This window comes from Pipistrellus kuhlii, unplaced genomic scaffold (assembly GCF_014108245.1).
Source record: "Pipistrellus kuhlii isolate mPipKuh1 unplaced genomic scaffold, mPipKuh1.p scaffold_m20_p_32, whole genome shotgun sequence".
Taxonomy (NCBI): domain Eukaryota; kingdom Metazoa; phylum Chordata; class Mammalia; order Chiroptera; family Vespertilionidae; genus Pipistrellus; species Pipistrellus kuhlii.
In genome coordinates this window covers 1,631,503-1,649,942 of record NW_023425532.1, presented here as the reverse complement: position 1 = coordinate 1,649,942, position 18,440 = coordinate 1,631,503, and the positions used below count along the sequence as shown (strand labels likewise).

At 45.3% G+C, this 18,440-nt stretch overlaps 1 protein-coding gene across 1 annotated transcript; it reads left to right on the top strand.

The window, feature by feature from the left end:
- Nucleotides 1–2,405: 2,405 nt before the first annotated feature.
- On the top strand, nt 2,406–4,651 carry LOC118731793 (sperm acrosome-associated protein 5). The gene is made up of 4 exons (XM_036460655.2): nt 2,406–2,550; nt 2,969–3,127; nt 4,316–4,394; nt 4,494–4,651. Exons 1-4 carry the CDS (start codon nt 2,406–2,408, stop codon nt 4,591–4,593), a joined length of 483 nt encoding a protein of 160 aa, XP_036316548.1. The 3' UTR covers nt 4,594–4,651.
- The last annotated feature ends 13,789 nt before the right edge of the window (nt 4,652–18,440 follow it).

Sequence of the window (18,440 nt, the reverse complement as noted above, 5' to 3'; positions counted from 1 at the left end):
AGGGAAGAATGGGGTGCACAAGGGGCAGAATAAGATGAATCCATGGTACAGTGTGAAACATGAACCAGGTTGATTTTGAGTGGGGATACTATGAGGGGAAGGAGAGTGATGAAAAGTGAATGAGAGGCAGGCTGGGATTAGATAGTGGCAATGCATGGCAGTTTTCCAGGGATCCCAGTCTGAATCAGCCCAGATGGATGAGATGAAGTGTGTGCGTGAATGGAGATAATGTTGAGCATGGTGAGATGAGAGGGGATGTAAGTAAAGGTCAGAGGAAGGTGAGTAACTGGATGTTGTGAGGCAAAGCAAGAGGGGATGAAGGTCCATTCACATGGCCCAAAGTGAATAAGGTGGGGAAAATTGGACCCAATGTAAACAAAAAGTGGTAAATTCAAGACACAGTGTGACTGAATTGAGGGTACTGTAGGGCAGAGTGGGAGCAACTTGAATCAGGACTAAATGGGAGTGATGGGTGGAAATAAGGGTTACACTGGGAGTGAATTTGTATGAATGAGATAATAAAAGGCTGAGTGAGAGTAAATGGAGGAAATGAAGCGAAAACTGAGAAAGAATGGAGAAGACCAAGCATAGAATAATTATACAGAGGTAACTTGAGTAATAAGAGGCACAGGTCACCGAAACTGGTTTGGCTCAGTGGATAGAGCGTCGGCCTGCGGACTGAAAGATTCCGGATTCAATTCCGGTCAAGGGCATGTACCTTGGTTGCAGGCGGATCCCCAGTGGTGGGGGGCGGGGGGGGGTGCAGGAGGCAGCTGATCGATGTTTCTAACTCTCTATCTCTCTCCCTTCCTCTCTGTAAAAAATCAATAAAATATATTGCCGAGTCCAGTTTGGCTCAATGGATAGAGGATTGGCCTGCGGACTGAAAGGTCCCAAGTTCAATTCCGTTCAAGGGCATGTACCTTGGTTGTGGGCACATCCCCAGTGGGGGGGGGGGGGGAGGTGCAAGAGGCAGCTGATCAATGATTCTCTCTCATTGATGTTTCTAACTCTCTATTCCTCTTCCTTCCTCTCTGTAAAAAAATCAATAAAATATTTTTTTAAAGAGGCACAGGTCCATGAACTAGTGGTTATTAGTATATGGGGATAGAATTAGAGAGAACAGAGGTGAAGATATGACAGAGAGAGAATAAGGGAGAAAATGAAGTCCAGAGGCAATGAACAAAGTTGAAAGATGGGCCATGTGAGAGAGAATGGGACTTGTCTGATACAGGGTCAGGAAGTGGAGGTAAAAGTAGGAAAGAGTGAATGGAGGTGAAGAAATATGATGTGAGAGAATTTGGTTAATGATAAGTACAGGGTTAGGGAATTGCATAATATGAGGTCCAGTGTACCCTAGTTGGTTTTGTTCAGTGGATAGAGAGTTGGCTGGCAGACTGAAGGGTCCAGGGTTCAATTCCAGTCATAGTCATATACCTCGGTTATAGGATAAATTCCTAACCCTGGTCAGGGCGTGTGCAGGAGGCAACCAATCAGTGTGTCTCTCTCACATCAATATTTCTCTCTGTCTCTCCCTGTCCCTTCCACTCTCTCTAAAAAAAAAAAAAAAAAAAAAAATCAATGGAAAAAAACCCTCAGGTGAGGATTAACCAAAAATAAAAATAAAAAATGAAGCCCAGTGTGAATGAGTGAATGAATGGATGTGAGGCAATGTAAGTGAATGAGTAATAAAAGGTAGAATGAGAATGGAGGTGAAAAAGCAGTGGTGTGTATACATGTAATATGTAACAAAATAAATATGTAACATGGGGCAAAGTGTGATGAAATGATGGTAACATGAGGGAATATTCCAATAAATTAAGGTAGAACAGGTTCTGAGAATGAGTAAATGGAGGTAATGGGGGCAGGGAGTGAGGGTGTGATGGCCATATTTTACAAACAATCATGAATCTGAGGTGGTAGTAGGCACAGTGTAGGTAATAGAGCTTACTACTTAGCAGATTTGGGGGGGTGGAGGTGATGGGGGGCAGAGTGAGTGAAAAAGGAGGTAAGCAAGTGCTAGAGAATGATTAACAGTAGATTGGGACAGTGATAAGAAATATAGGGAAATGTGGGCCCAATGTGATTCCTGTCTGTCCTTTGTGTGTCCCCAGCCCCTCTCTCTCTGTATCTCTGACATCAATTTCTATGTTTTTGTCTCCTTCCATGTATACATCAGTATATGTCTTTTTCCGTGTGTGTGTGTGTGTGTGTGTGTGTGTGTGTGTGTAACAGAGTTGTCAATGAGGAAAATTGTGAGGTACCCAACCCTTTGGTTTATGTGTTCCAGAATCTATCACTTAGGTCTTTGCTCATAGAGCCCAGAGTTCCAGAATGCCATAGTTCTGAACACTGCATAGTGAGTCTGGAGCAAAGAGTCACTAGGAAGGCTTGTGGGACTCATAATGAAAGCCTGGGGCACTGTGGTAGTGACCCTGACCATGCTCATTATTGCCACTGTGGATGCCAAGATCTATGAACGCTGCGACCTGGCAATGAAGCTAGAGAAGGCAGGCCTCAATGGCTTCCAAGGCTACAGCATTGGAGACTGTGAGACCTCGGTTGCCCCATGCCCCACCCACACCACAATCCTCCCACCACACTCAGATACAGGCCCTCCTTGTCATTTATCACCTCTCCAGACCAGTGGATAATCCTCTTGGTAACCCCCTGACTGACTGTGATGAGTACTTTAACTAATTATGTCATTATCATCTTACCTTCACAATCATCACTCTCATTTCTACCATCAACACCATCACTACCATCAATATCATCACTACTATTATCATCATGAATACCATAACCACTACCATCACTGACATCTCAACAATATCACCAACATCAACACCACCACCAAACCAAGATCATCACTCCCACAACTGAGATGATAACCATACTTGTCCCCACCCCCCTCCTCCTAACCTCTTCTGTTCCCAGAACCCATGCTTCCCTATCCCTGCCTCAGGGGTGTGCCTGGCACATTATGTGAGTGGCTTTGACACCTCCGTCGTGGACCACAATCTTGATGGCAGCAACCAATATGGCATTTTCCAGCTGAATTCGGCCTGGTGGTGTGACAATGGTGTTACACCCACCAAGAACCTTTGTCACATCGAGTGTCAGGGTGAGGCAGCAATGGGGATAACCTGAAGCCCTACCTGGCCCTACACACAGAGGGCAAGGTTATCTAAGCCATAATCTCCAATAACAAGCAGGAAAACGATAGGGAAAGAAACAGAGTTTCTTAGGATGTTAGAGACACCACCCTGTATCATTACCCATACTGCACTGAAATGAGGTTGAACAGAACTACCCAACATGAAGATGTAGTCAGGAGGACTCAGAGCTCACAAACCTCACCAAGAATGGAAGCTTCAGTCTTTTGGGACTCGGGAAATGGGAATCTTAGCTCCACATGAAATTGAGGCAATTGTCCTGATTTGGGGTTGAAATTGTTCAGCCCCTGAGGAAGAAGCAGATATCTGGTTGTAGGAACAGACACAAGGTACCTCGGTGCAGAAAAGAGAGAACTTTCCAGATGAGATATGGTATTGTTGAGGACAAAATTTAATAGCAGAATTTGTTCCATGTTGTCCAAAATGGTCCTTGAGGTTGTCCAAGATAGATAGGTAAAAATGGAGACTGAGATTATTTGGAAGCAGTTTGAGGTTGTCCAAGTCCTGCCACAGTGACCAAAGAGGTCACTTAGGATTAGCCAAATTGGAGGTTGAGGTTGTCCAGGACTGGTCAAGATAGAGGTTGAGGTTGTCTAGGACAAGATAACATGAATATTAAGGTTTTTCATTACTAGGACCAGTCACCTTGGTGGTTGAGGTTGAACAGGACTACCCAACATAGAAATTGAGGTCATTTATATCATAACCAGTCAAAATGAGTTGATGTTATCTAGAACCTGACTACATATTGTTTAAAGTCACCAGGACTGATCAGCTTTCAGTTGAGTAGATTTTCCATCAGCTAACATGGTGTTTGATGTGATATCAGACCAGCTACCATTGCAGTTGAGATAATTCATAATCACAAAAAAATGACAGTTGAGGTCATCCAGCACTGGCCAATTTGGAGGTTAAGGTTGTCCAGGACCAACTGATTTGGTGGTTGAGTTTATTCATAACCAGACAACATGGTAGTTGAGGTAACCATCTGACAAGTAAATCAAGGTTATCCAGAATAAGCTAATGTTAGTGCTGATGTTATTTGGGCCTCAAGGAACACAGAACACCTGGGTCCTACATACGCTGTCACTCTGTCCCCAATGCATCAGATCATTATGTCCCTCTGTTTCCCTCAGACCTTCTCAACCGCCATATTCTGGATGACATCATGTGTGCCAAGAAGGTTGTGTCCTCACGGGGCGGAATGAATGCCTGGTAAGTTTATGGGAATGACTTGGACCCTGGGCAGCCAAGTGGCACTACCATGCTATCAGCCTGTCCACTTCATCCTTCCTCCCTCCTTCCATTTCCCAGGGATTCCTGGACCAAGTACTGTCATGGTCATGATTTATCTGAATGGCTCAAGGGTTGTGATATGCATGCAAAACCGAACACAAAGAGAAAGACTTCGTGATTCATTCCCAGAGAAAGAGATTTTCTTTCGTTTGTGGATTTAATAAAGAATGGTACTTATAAACAATGCAGGAGACCTCAGATTCCTGATGCTCTTCACTTTCCCAATGCCTGGAGATACTCTTATTCAATCACTTCCACGTATTCAAAGATCTAACCAGGGGACACCAGATCTCTCAGGGTACTAGGGGATATGAAAGATACTGTAGTGATTAGGAGCATAAGTTCTCTTGGGTTCAAATACCATCTTTACCACTTTCTAGCTGTGTCGCTATCATTCATTCAACCAACTAATGAATATTTGAGGCAAAATATAATAGAAATTAACAGTGTAGATCTTGGACTACATTTGACTTGGGAATGAATTCCAGTTCTGCTGCCTGCTGATTCTGTGAGCTTGATCAGATGGCTAAACTCTCTGAACCTCACTCTCCACATCTGCCCCATGGGGATGATATCACTATTTAACTCCATTGATTGCTATGAAAATTAAATGGGGTGATGCATATAAAACATTCTGTGCTGACACAGGGGTCCTGACCCTGTCCCTGTCCTCAGAGAGCTCTCTGTCATTCTGCCATCGGCATTGTACAGAGGTCAGGGTTGTGCATGGATAAAGCCCAGGGGTAATGAGGAGTAAATATTGAGGGCACTGCCAATGGGGTAGGGGAGCTGTCCCAGAAGAAGTGACTGCTGAGCCTACTAAGGAACACAGCAAGTGCTAATCACATAAATACTCAATTTAATACCAGAGTTATAAATATTAGTATGAAGAAATAAAAAAAAATATTTCTGGTTCTTGAGTATTCTAGAAAGAAACATATTAAATGCTGATTTTAAAACACAGTTTAAATTTTCCCCTTAATAGAGAGATTCTAGCAATCTTAGAACAGAGTCCCTATGTGAGGAAGTTGGAGACTGATGGCGTTACCCTATAGTCAGGGAGCACCAGGGAGTCCCTCTCATTGGTCAAGGTGGGGCAAGAGGATGTTCTTTCACTAAGCCTTCCAAAAAACAGAGAGATGAATGGACAGGACAAAGGCATACTAAACTATCACGATAATTGTAGAAAGGAAAAAAAGCTCTCCCATCTCTATCACTATAAGAACGCTGGGGATGCCGAAACCGGTTTGGCTCAGTGGATAGAGCGTCGGTCTGTGGACTGAAAGGTCTGGGGTTCAATTCCCGTCAAGGGCATGTACATTGGTTGCGGGCACATCCCAAGTGGGAGGTGTGCAAGAGGCAAGTGATCGATGTTTCTCTCTTATCGACATTTCTAGCTCTCTATCTCTCTCCCTTCCTCTCTGTAAAAAAAATCAATAAAATATATTTTTTTAAAAAAAGAAAAGAACCCTGGGGTTGAGCAGGAACAGGTGGTGGTCTATAACAGGTAAGTCCACCCTTCTCCCAGGTCACGCAGCACCTGAATGGAACCTCCTTCTTTGTGAATCAGAACTAACCTCTCGACATTGGCTTCATTGCTGCAGGCACCCGGCCCCACTAGTTCCGATACAATGGGAAGGATTTGAGAAGGTAGCCCGCCTCCTACACTCCATTTTTTAAAACAAAACAACAGTTCTAGCCAGGTGATTCAGTTGCTTGCAAGTTGGTCCAACTCCCAAAATGATAACGGGTACTATCTCACATCAAGGCACATACAAGCAGACACATCTCAATGTTTCTCCACAACCTCTATCTAGCTATCTATCTCCCCTCCAGTCTCAGAAAATTCAATAAGCATACCCTTGGGTGAGATATTTAAAAATACACTTAAAAAAACATATTTTAAAATTTTGTTTTCATTCTTAAAATTAAATACATATCATAAAAACCGAAACAGCTTACTAGTACTCTTAGCAGAGAGTAGGACGCAGGCTGATGGGAAGGGGACCATCTGGGCATGCCCACTGAGGGAGCCAGGAGTGGCCCACTGCGCCTGCGCTGGCCACCTGGCTGCAGGCGGGAAAGGCGGCGGCGGCGGCCATCTTGGAAGACGGTCCACACTCCATACTGGCCTCGCCACTCTCTCGGGCTCCGCGACCTGTGTGTTACCGGCCCCGAGCGCAGGTCACCTCAGAAGCGGTAAGGCAGCAGAGGCCCCATATTGCACTGAGGGGTGTCTCCCCTCCGGGCTGACCTGGCCCCGCTTCCCCCGCGGGCCTTGTCTCCGCCGGGCCGGACACGGGGGGCGTCACGGAGAGACCGGAGCCTCCGGACTGCTCCAGGGGGTCTCCGCGGGCCCAGCAGCCGGGACGGTCACGGGTGAGGGTCTGCACGGCCCTCTCGGGGCTGCCTTCGGCACAGCGGAGCGAGAGTTCCCTCGTTCGGCCGTCCGTCCGTCCATGAGGAGCCGCCATGCTGCTCCTCCCGCGGAAGACCCCGCGCTGAGTGGCCGCAGCCCGGACCCGGTGTCACCGAGGCTGGGTGCCACTGCAGAGCTATTGTAAGGAATGGTGCTGTAAACACAGAGGTGGAAATATTCCTTCTGATTGGTGTTTCTGGGTTTGTAGGGTATATTCCAAGAAGTCGGATCACTGGGTCAAATGGCAGCTGCACTTTTAAGGCTTTGAGGAAACGCCACCCTGTTGTTCACAGTAGCTGTACCAGTCTGCATTCCCACCCGCTAGGCAGTAGGGTTCCCTCTCTCCACATCCTCACCAGCAGTTGTTTGTTGTGTTACTGATGGTAGCCATCCTGGCAGGAGCGCGGTGATAGCTCATTGTGGCAAAGGCAGAATCTTAATTCCAGGACACTCTGAGTTTGACCCTGCCTCAGGGCTTCATCCCCAAAGACCCTGGGCTGGGTGACCTCAGAGACTCCGTGTATCCCTTCCAGATCACAGCACACCCAGAGGCATGAGCAGAGACAGCTCCTGGGATAACAACCCCATGGAGGACTCCCAGGATTCACAGGAGACACGCGAGGTGAGGGCACTGGGGCATATCAAGAAGTGAAGGGGCACAGAGCAGGGTGACTACATCTCTGAGAACGTGAGGTCACAGGCAGGGAGGACAGCCAGCAGTGTTCCATGGTGGGCGGAGATCCCGAGCCTCAGGAGCTTCCCACCCTCACGTGGCACTTGCCTAGCATCCCTGAAGAAAACAGGTCATCCCTGTGACCTTGGCTGCACTTGGTGACTCTCAGTCCATTCTGGAAGGTGGGAGGAGAGCCCACCAGCAGCATGGATCACCTGCTGCATGCAGGGGAGAGGCTGAGCCTTGTTACCCTTGTCCTCTCAGTTCCCTGTGACATCACCAGGGGGAACTCTTAGCTCCAGTTTACAGGTCCAACACAGGTTCTGCAGCGCAGGAAGAGGACAGGCTAAAGGGAAAACATTTTCACCTGAGCGGCTGCAGGAATTCATTTATTTCTCATTTTCCTAGCAATTGGAGGAGGTTCGCAAATGCTTCACTGAAGAAGAGTGGACCAAACTGGATAATGCAGATAAATTAACATATGTGTACATGAAGAAAAGATACGACTTCATGACTGCTCTAGGTAACAACAGACTGAACTGAGTACACAAATCCATCCCTCTTGCCCTTTACATATCATGGCTTCTTCTTATGCTCAACAAAATCTACCCCATTTCGTTTGTGCAGAGAGCAATCCCTGGGCAGCTTCAGAACCTTCTTTTCCATTGTATCCTGAACAGGGCTCAAGGTCAGGAGTGGCCACTGGCCCTTGTTCAGATACCTGCACCTATGACCTTTCCTGTCCCTGCTGTCTCCCGTCATCCACCCTCCTCTCAGGTTGCCCCTTCAGCAACAAATATTTTGCTTCTCCTAGGTCTCATGGCCGTCGGCCCACATAGCTTACTTCCAAATAAAGGAATCCCAAAATCTCCTGACCAAGGTTTAGATGAAACTCAGAACCCTGGGCATCATGGTGAGTGACAGGAAAGTCATGGAAGTTATCGCTGAAGCCCAATTTATTGGGGTCCATTTGCTCAGAAAGGTTCTCAGGGGGAATCAGTGGCGAGTAAAGAATGTGGATGCAGAAGGTGAAGTACAGTCAGTTCAGTGGTGATACATATAAAATCCTAAAACATGCAAAGGAACAATATGTGTTTTATAGATACTAAGTCACTGGGAAATATATCAAAACCTAGATCTCAATAAAACTCATCAAATTCAGGATTCAAAAAGTGCAGAAAGAGGACCAGCAGGGATCATCGGTGAGGGCTGCACCGATGCCGTCAGCTGTGACGTGTTCCCGGTGTTCTGTTGTGTCTTGAATGAAAGATCTCAGAACCCTGCGAAGCAGATGTGCACTCATGTTGTCATCTGATTAGGCCCGGTGGCAGATGGGCACATGTTTCCCATAAAGTCCTCAGTGGTTTTCTGCAGTTTTAAACATTTCTTTATTTAAATGAGTTAATATTCTTATAATTTTGCTGCACACACTCATGAGCCATAGCAAATTTTTAAAAATATATATTTTATTGATTTTGTACAGAGAGGAACGAGAAGAATAGAGAATTAGAAATATTGATGAGAGGGAAACATCTATCAGCTGCCTCCTGTACACTTCCTACTGGGGATGTGCCCACAAGGAATTGAACCCAGGACTCTTGAGCTGGCAGGCCAACGCTCTTGCCTCTGAGCTAATCTGGTCAGGGCCACAGGAAAATTTTATTAAAGTCTAAGTCCTCCAAAAACATTCCAAGACAATTTTAGAACAGCATTGGGATAGCTTAAGATGAGCATCTGAAGAGACAAAATGACTAAGGTGTTTTGTAATGACACTTACCTGTTTTCCTGAGCTTTACCAAACACAGTGGACTTCTCAGTCCTAACTGAATCTGATTCTATAAATTGACTTTGGGGGAGTATTTGAGATAGCAATGCCACACACACACTGAGGTTTGCTAGTGGTGTGTGAGCAGCGGCCTCACGGGGTGAGAGAAGCCACAGATTCAAAAATCTCTGCCCAGTGAGCAGTGTGCTTACTCACTGTGAAGAGCGTGGGTGTGTGCACTTGCTCTCTGCTTGGACAGCCTCGTAGCAAGAAGACAGGGTCAGAAGGCTCACTCTGTCTCCAATAGCCCTACGCTCCCAACTCCACAGCCCCTGTTCTGCAAGCTCCCAAAATCAATGTCGGAGCTGAAAATCCAGCACACAGCTTTTGCCATTGGAGGAGACTTTGTATGCTGAAAGCCTTGCAGAATCGCTGCGCTAAATCAGACCTGGTTCATCACACAGGGAACCACTTCCTTCGGGTATAATTGACATTCTATAACATTCACTCGTTTTGAGTATACAGTGGTTTCTAGTTACTGAACATCGTTCAGTGGATACAGTTCACGTTCCCAACAAATCAACTTAATTCTTTGGGGGAAATGTAAGAAGTATATCATGGAATGGCATGAGACAGTGGGAGAGTCTAGTTCCAGTTTCCTAAACCATCAGAAGGAATGTTATGAATTAATCCTATGCACAAACATACAATCTATAGTAAAGATAATTCAGAAACCAGTCCCAAAATAACCCCTTGATGGTGAGTGGTTTCATACCCTCTGCTGCAGATTTCCCTGGTACTTCAGGAGCCTCCCAGGATTTGGGGGACCTTTATCAGCAAGGATCATCTGTGCTTTATGACCTCCTTACAAACGAAAGTCCTCAGGAGGCTTCCAAGGACCAACAGAGCAAAGACCTGAAGGTACCTCCCAATTCTGAAGGTCCACAGATCCTTGCTCCCTGCAGGAATATAAATATGGTATGAGTAGAATAGTATGACGGCCAATAACGTCTTTCATCTTCATAGTGCTGCCGGATATTATTTGAAGCACTTTAGATGGATTAATTTACTTAAGCCATAAGAAACCATTTATGACTAGTATCACTGTTATTATATACAAATTAATTATGTAGATATTAATGACAATAATAGCACATAATAACGGTAATAATGAAGGGGCTGGGTTGCAGAGATGCTACATAATTTCCCGAAGGCTACAGAGGCAGTGACAGTAGTACGATCCAAAGCCCCAGCCCATTCCTAAGCTCCTAAAGGTTTTCACATGTTTATGAGGTCCAGGTTCTCTTCATCGGTGTTTTATGCATGCCGCCCCCCTCTACTGCCCACATGCTGCTGATCCTTCCATTTAACACATTCACTCTCACAACAGGAAGTACCAGCCCTCTTTCCTATCACAGGGCCACTCTTCATATCTGAGGAGCCCCTTAGAATGTGACTCCCTCACTGCCAAAAGCCCCTTGAGGCCTTATCTGGGCCTGAGGCAACTCTGCAGCCTCAGTCCAGCCCAGGGAACATCAGAAGCGTTCAAATTGTTATTGAATACACTTGATTCCACAATTGCAGATTAAGCTACTTGAGATGATAAAGGGATCTAGGGGTTTGTTGCCAGTGTGAAGACAGTTGAGAAGAGAATTGAAAGATCACAAGAGACAGTATTCATTTCCATTGATTCCAAGCAAACCACTTTATTTTGCTTGGTTACATTTCTTGTTCACTCTTTCCTGAGGAAGGAGCCCAATGCAAAGTGCATTGTGATGGCCATGACACCTCCCGACACCAGCAGAGTTGATGTGGGAACCACTTCCCTAACTCCACTATACTGGCAAATGGTGTCAGGATGGGACAGTATGTCTCATCTGGCACTACTTTCTTGTCTGTGTATCATAATTTCATTTCCTTTCCCCCTCCCCATATTAACTGCCCCACGCCATTTTCAAGCAGCATTTTGTCCCCTCCAAACACTTCTTAAAATTTTACCTTTATTGTAAAACTATTACAGGTGTCCCACCTTTTCCCCACTATGAGCCCTCCACCCTAATACCACCTCTCCAGGCCTTCATCGCACTATTGTCTATGCATATACATTCGCCTTAATCTCTACTCACCTCCCTTCTTGCTGGGATTCCTCAGTCTGTGCCGTACTTCCATGTCTCTGGACCTATTTTGTGAGTCAATTTATTTTGTTCATTAGATTCCACATATAAGGGAGATCATGTGATACTTGTCTTTCTCTGACTGATTTATTTCGCTTAGCATAATGCTCTCCAGGTCCCTCCATGCAGTCTCAAAGGGTAAGAGATTCTTTTTTCTTACAGCTGCATAATATTCCATTGTGTAGATGTACCACTGTTTTGTTTTGTTTTATCCCCTCATCTACTGATGGGCACTTGGGCTGCTTCCAGATCTTAGCTATTGTAAATAATGGTGCTATGAACATAGGGGGGATCCCTGGCAGTTCCATTTTTAATTTTTGAGGAAACTCCATACTGTTTTTCATAGTGGCTGCACCCATTTGCGTCCAACCAGCACCGTACTAGGGTTCCCTTTTCTCCACATCCTCACTAACACTTGTTGTTTATTGATTTCTTTGATGGTAGCCATTCTGACAAGTGTGAGGTCAAACCTCACTGTCGTTTTAACTTGTGTCCCTCTATGATCAGTGACTGAGCATTTTTTCATATGTCTTTGGCCATCTGTATGTCCTCTGTGGAGAAGTGTCACTTTATGTACTTTGCCCATTTTTAAAATATATATTTTCATTATTTCAGAGAGGAAGAGAGAGGGAGAAAGAGATAGAAACAGCAATGATGAGAGAGAATCATTGATCAGGTGCCTCCTGCACACCTCACACTGGGGATTGAGCCCACAACCTGGGCATGTGCCCTGACTGGGAATCAAACTTTGACCTTCTGGTTCATAGGTCAACACTCAACCATGCCAGCTGGGTTCCTTTTTAATTTGTATTGTTTGTCTTCCCTTTCTTAACTTGTATGAGCTCTTTATATATTTTAGAAATTAAGCCTTTATCAGATATACATATTGGCAACTATGTATGTGTATAGGTTGATGGTGTGCTTTGCTGTGAAAAAAATACATTTACTATCCCATTAGGAATCTACTCCTTTATCTATGGTCATCTATATTGGATAGAAGCTTTTCGTTGCTTTCATAGGCCTCGTGGGTTTTTACAATGCTATTGTTCCAAAAATGTTCTTTATACCACACTCATGCTTACACGGAGACTTCTGCTACTTGCCAGAGCATTTGTCTGGAAATAGCAGGAATCCAAGTGTTTTAGACCTCAAAACACCCTCATTTAGGCTATTACTTATTCTTCTAACTGCCCAGGTTCCTCACTATTGAGGTACCAGTCATATAATTCCCCAGAGTTGTAGAGAGTGTTCATTAAAATACCGCACGTGCGCTGAAACTGGTTTGGCTCAGTGGATAGAGCGTCGGCCTGCAGACTGAAAAGTCCCAGGTTTGATTCCGGTGAAGGGCGTGTACCTTGGTAGCAGGCACATCCCCAGTAGGGGATGTGCAGGAGGCAGCTGATCGATGTTTCTCTCTCATTGATATTCCTAAATCTCTATCCCTCTCTCTTCCTCTCTATAAAAAAAACAATAAAATATATATATTTTTAAAACACCGCATGTGAAGACACTATACTCTTTAAGCAGCAGAGAAATACCTCTAATTGTGTTTGTATGTGACCTTCACGTGATAAAGGTTGAGCCCATGGAAGAAGCACCACCAGTAACACCTGACTCAGAGCCAGCTCCTAAACAGCTCTGCTCCCCAGCAAAAGAGAAGGCCAAACATCAGCTGAGGAAGAAGCCTGGTAAGGGGGCGGGTGGGAACACAACTCCTCTGGCTTCATGGGCATGGGAGCTGGGTCCTGAACAGGCCTATGTCCAGGTTGGACTTTGCAGCTTGTTCCGCTCCCTCTGAGACCTGAGAACAGGACTTCCAAAGTCACAGGTTGAATTATCATGGGCATAAAATTTGTATTGCTGTGGGCAAGTCATCCAATTCCCTGAACTCCAGATTCTTATCTCATAAAGTGGAAATAAAGAGTCAAATCTCATTCATTGTTTGAAAACTGTAAGACTTACAACATGAAAGGTGCTCAATTAATTCCACCTGTGTAACCTGGGCACATGTCTTCCTCAAAGCTGTATCCACCACCCTCAGCTCAATGTCTGACATAAAAGATGTCCTTAACAGTATGTGTTTAAAGTTCTATATGACTGTTCTGATAAGTAAATAGGTTGGGAATCTAACCCATTGGAGGGCCCAGGAGCTAAAATTCAACCTGGCATTTATTGTGTACTGGTTCGGTTCGACCATCTCAATATTGCTGAGCTAGAGGATGTGGACAGCAGACCAAGTACAAGGCTCTTGGGCCATTGGAGGGGAGAAGAAACCTTCTTTTTTTAATTTCTTTATTGATTAAGGTATCACATATTTGTCCTCAACCCCCCATTTAAATCCCCCAAGCCCCATACACACTCATGCCCCCACCCCCTATTGTCTTCAACCACTGGATAGGCTCATATGTATGCACATAAGTCCTTTGGTTGATCTCTCCTTTTTATCCCCACCCTCCCTTTGAGGTCCAACAGTCTGACCCATGGCTCCTTATCTCTGGGTCTGTTCTTGTTCATCAGTCTATGTTGTTCACCATTTCCCCTAGGTGAGTGAGATCATGTCCTACTGGAAACATAAGAATCAAAAATGAGACAAGCGCCGAAACCGGTTTGGCTCCTGGATAGAGGATCAGCCTGCGGACTGAAAGGTCCCGGGTTCGATTCAGGTCAAGGGCATGTATCTTGCTTGTGGGCACATCCCCAGTAGGGGGTGTGCAGGAGGCAGCTGATCGATGATTCTCTCTCATTGATGTTTCTAACTCTCTATCCCTCTCTCTTCCTCTCTGTAAAAAATAAAAAAATAAAAAAAAATTTTAATGAGACAAGCAATAATCGTTATGCTGAAAAGCATATGACAAAATAAGGCCCAACAATGCTTTGTCCACAATAACCAATGCCTCTGTATCCCAGAGTCCAGGAAAGAAGAGACTAATGCCTGGCTTGGCAGGCTGAGGGAAAGAACAGACCACATTGTGTATGGTGAGATCAGTGACCCAGAAGAAGATGACTAAGTACGTAAGTGGCCTTTGCTTCCAGCCCACACCACTGCAAACCACACTGTTCTCATAGTCACACCTTGTCGTTCCTTCCCAAAATCGTTCCTTTACCAAGACCCTTGGAGTGCAGCGTTGACACTAAATGACCAGGCTTCCTTCCCTCTTTCTACTCCCTGCTCTGTGTAGCAGGGATCTCCCTACCCAGGATGCCCTGGGCCTCCCCTCTGGTCAACTCCTGAACTATAGCCCTCAGCTGCCTCTAGCCTAGCAACTTATACAACAGGTGAGAGTCCCTGTGGTATGAGCAGAAGATTCACTTTGAGGAGCAGTGGGCAATGTGTGCACAGCATGTGGTGGGGAGGAATCTGAGTGCTCAGGGTCCTGCAGTCAGATGAGGGGTTGGGTATTAATGATCAGGAGCTCACTACCACTTCCTTTCCTTCTCTTTTCTTGTCTCCACCTCAGGGATGTGACATGTGCCCATGAAAAGAAGCAGAACCTGGTGGCCCTTTGTGACCATGGGCACGACTGTGAACTACTGGCCATCATGGGTGCAGCAATTAAAAGAAAGGTTCCCAGTCATTAAGAGTTTGTTTTTTAATGTGTGACAAATGATCTGTTAGATGTTCCCTTTACAAGGTATAGTAATACCTGTACTTAATGCATGTTTGTGTGCGTGTCTCCATGCACTTACTTGGAAACAGCACTGGCAGGTGTTTCTGCACAGAGGTGACTTGTAAGGCACTCCAGGAATTGGATTCCAGAAGCTTTTCTCTGCATTTGTACACACCCACCCAGGTACACACACACACACACACACACACACACACACACACACACTACGGTTTGACTATGAGCATCTTCTATTTGCTTTCTCTACTAAGTGTTCTGGGCATGTTCTTGTTCTAGTCCCTGTCCACTAGTTCTGTGTTGCTAACCCTGATTACTCATTTACCCTGTATCAGGTACTGTTACTTAATAAACAAAAGTTTTTCTCAGTTGGTTGCTCCTCTTCTTATGAACAAACCCTGTTCACATGTGGAGTAGTTCATTTGAACACATAAATAGAAGTGGAATTGCTGCACTAACCAGTTTTGCTAAGTGGATAGAACATCGGCCTGCAGACCAAAGATTCCTAGGTTTGATTCTCACAAGGGAATGTACCTTGGATGCAGACTCTTCCCCAGCCCAGGCCATGCTTGGGGCTTGTGCAGGAGGCAACCAATCAGTGTATTTCCCTAACATCACTATTTCTCTCTGTCTTTTTCCTCTCTCTTCCACTTCTCTAAAAATCAATACAAAAATATCCTCGGGTGAGGATTTTTTTTTTTTTTTTTAAAGAAGAAGTAGAGTTGCTTCTTTAAAGGTTTCATTCATTCAACAAACACATACAGGCCCTTGACCAAGAACTGAATGCTATCCTTGGTGCTGAGAAGACATCAGGGAACAAGAAAAAATGTCATCCATGTGAGCTTGACCTTCTTCTGGGGGATATTACTGGTTTCTTACTGTGTTGAAGCCCTTAACTTCACTAACTATCGAATCTCAGGCTCAGGAGCTGATATTGTCTATTGTGGAATGTGTAGGAAGAGACAGAATTGCTCTGGACTCTGTCCCAGAACTCAGGGGAGAAGATGTGGAATCATTTTCCCATGACTGGGACCTCCAGGGCAGAACATGCAGAGAGGGAGAGCCAGTGTCCTGGTGATAGTGTGGGCAGGGGAGGACGCAGATGTACAGGGTGTGTGGGAGAGTGCCTGGCATGCAGGCAAGGGAGACCCAGGACCCAGTGTGTGCTATCACAGCCCCCGAAGGAGAGCGTGCCGGAAGGAAGGTGTGAGGGGTCAGTATATCTAGGAGCTGAGTGCCCCCACAATTAGGAGCACGCTCTGGGTGGCTCAGCAGTGACAGGAGAGTCCTGCCTGGGTCAGTGAGGAAGCTGCTCCACCTCTGCGTCAGCTGAAACAAACTCTCCTTTACCCTAATACAGTGCTGAATTCCTCAAATTCAATATTCTGATATTAGACACTGGGTACATTCTTGTCCATGTGAAGACAGAAGCGAATCCCCACAATAGCAACTGAAAGATTTCATTTATCTTTCCCCTGGGAAGATGGGACCCACTGACTGGATGCCCAGCCAGTAGATATGGAAGAAAAGATGACTTCAAATCACTTAGCAGTCAGCACCATAAATGTTTTTCCTCAGGTTCTGTGGATAGAAAATGTTCCCTCTCCGTCCCCACTCCTCCCTCCACCTGCTCCGTGAGGCAGGTACAGATTTTGAGATGTCAGGAGACTAGGGTTTTGCCCAAACCCAGAAATCACCCTGTACATGGATCCAAGTCCACGCCCCATTAGCCTCACACACACCCCCAAAGCCTGATGCCCCGTGTGGATGCATATGCTATTCTGATGACGTCCTAAATGACTGTTTATATTCTCCTGTCTGTTTCGTTTGTGTTTCAATCATTTTTAGGCTGGGTCTATAGCTAATCCTTATTCCCAGCAGAGAACTGGAAAATGCAGGGATGTGTGACAAAGAGCAGTGCATGATCACAAGAGGAGCCTTCTGAGCTTTCTTCACCAAGACCCACAATACACAACACATTTCGCAGTGACTCTAAGACAAATGGTCCATGAAACCATACTGACCCTTTGCACATGTGATACAGCCTGGTATTTTCTATTCTGTTCTGCGGTGCGCTGTGTTATCCCATTGTAATTCATTAAAGACATGAAATTCTGCTCCAGTAACATACAGCATTGTATTGGCCTGTTCATGAGTTACAACTTGCGGCTTGGAAGCCCTTTTGCATGGTTCCTGTGTGTGTGTGCCAGGTGACTCCCTGCTCTGAGTCCTGTAGAGAAGGTGAAAGGAGGCCACATGATGCTTTCTCAGGCCTGGGTCTCCTGGGGAATAAAGACTGTCTGTGGACTCAGGGCCTCCATGCTGGACAGCACCATGTTCAGGCTTCACAGAACCCTGTTGGTCCCATTAAGGGACCTCCAGGTCAGTGCCCAGTGTGAGCGCCCAACATGGCACCTTGTGGTTCCAGTTGTCTGTATCTGGAGCAGGCTAAGGGTGGTTACTCAGTTCAGTGTATAGCAACTTGTTGGTCCCATGAGAATGACCTCTAGCAGGGTGACCTGGAAGTAGTGCAGCAGCCTTACAGATGAGGCAGAGCTCCCTCCACCACTATCCATAACCAATGGTCCTTGCAAGAACCCTTGGTCCCAAACAGTTCCCTCAAATATCAGCACTCCAAGTTTCACAGACTTCTCTCTATGGTCTCTCGCTTGTTTTACAGAACCTGGTCTAGCGGCACAACATTGCATTTTAGGTGTAATTGCTCTAAATGGAGGACATATTCCCGTTCCTTGTGAACAGCATCAAGTTCAGCATCCTCCTACACCTCCTGGCTGGACCATCAGCTACACAAGTTAGTCATTAAGATTGCGATATTGCCCTGGCTGGTTTGGTTCAGTGGATAGAGCATTGGCCTGTGAACTGAAGGGTCATGGGTTCCATTCCAGTCAAGGGCACATACCCTGGTAGCAGGCTCATTCCCCAGTAGGGGGGCATGAAATGCAGCCAATCAATGATTCTCTTTTGTGATTGATGTTTCTATCTCTCTCTCCCTCTATCTTCTTCTCTGAAATAAATAAAATAAAACAAAAATTAAAACTTGTCACAAATGAAAGAACAGAAGAAATCTCCAGAAAGAGAAAAATATGAAATGGAAGCAAGTAAATTACTAGATACAGAATTCAAAATAATGCCTCTAATGTTACTCAAGGATCTTAATGAGTGCTACAAGGAATCAAAGAGAGCTTCAAGGGACTTAGTGAGACTTTCAAGAATCTTAGTAAAAATTACAAAGATGTTAAAAAGGACTAATCAAATATTAAGCATACACAAGCTGAAATGAAGAATCGTTT

Excerpts from the sequence above, each read along its gene's own strand:
- LOC118731793 (XM_036460655.2), top strand. The coding sequence starts at position 2,406 with ATGAAAGCCTGGGGCACTGTGGTAGTGACCCTGACCATGCTCATTATT. Across the intron at positions 2,551-2,968 it reads AGGCTACAGCATTGGAGACT|GGGTGTGCCTGGCACATTAT; the intron begins GTGAGACCTCGG and ends TCCCTGCCTCAG. Across the intron at positions 3,128-4,315 it reads TTGTCACATCGAGTGTCAGG|ACCTTCTCAACCGCCATATT; the intron begins GTGAGGCAGCAA and ends TGTTTCCCTCAG.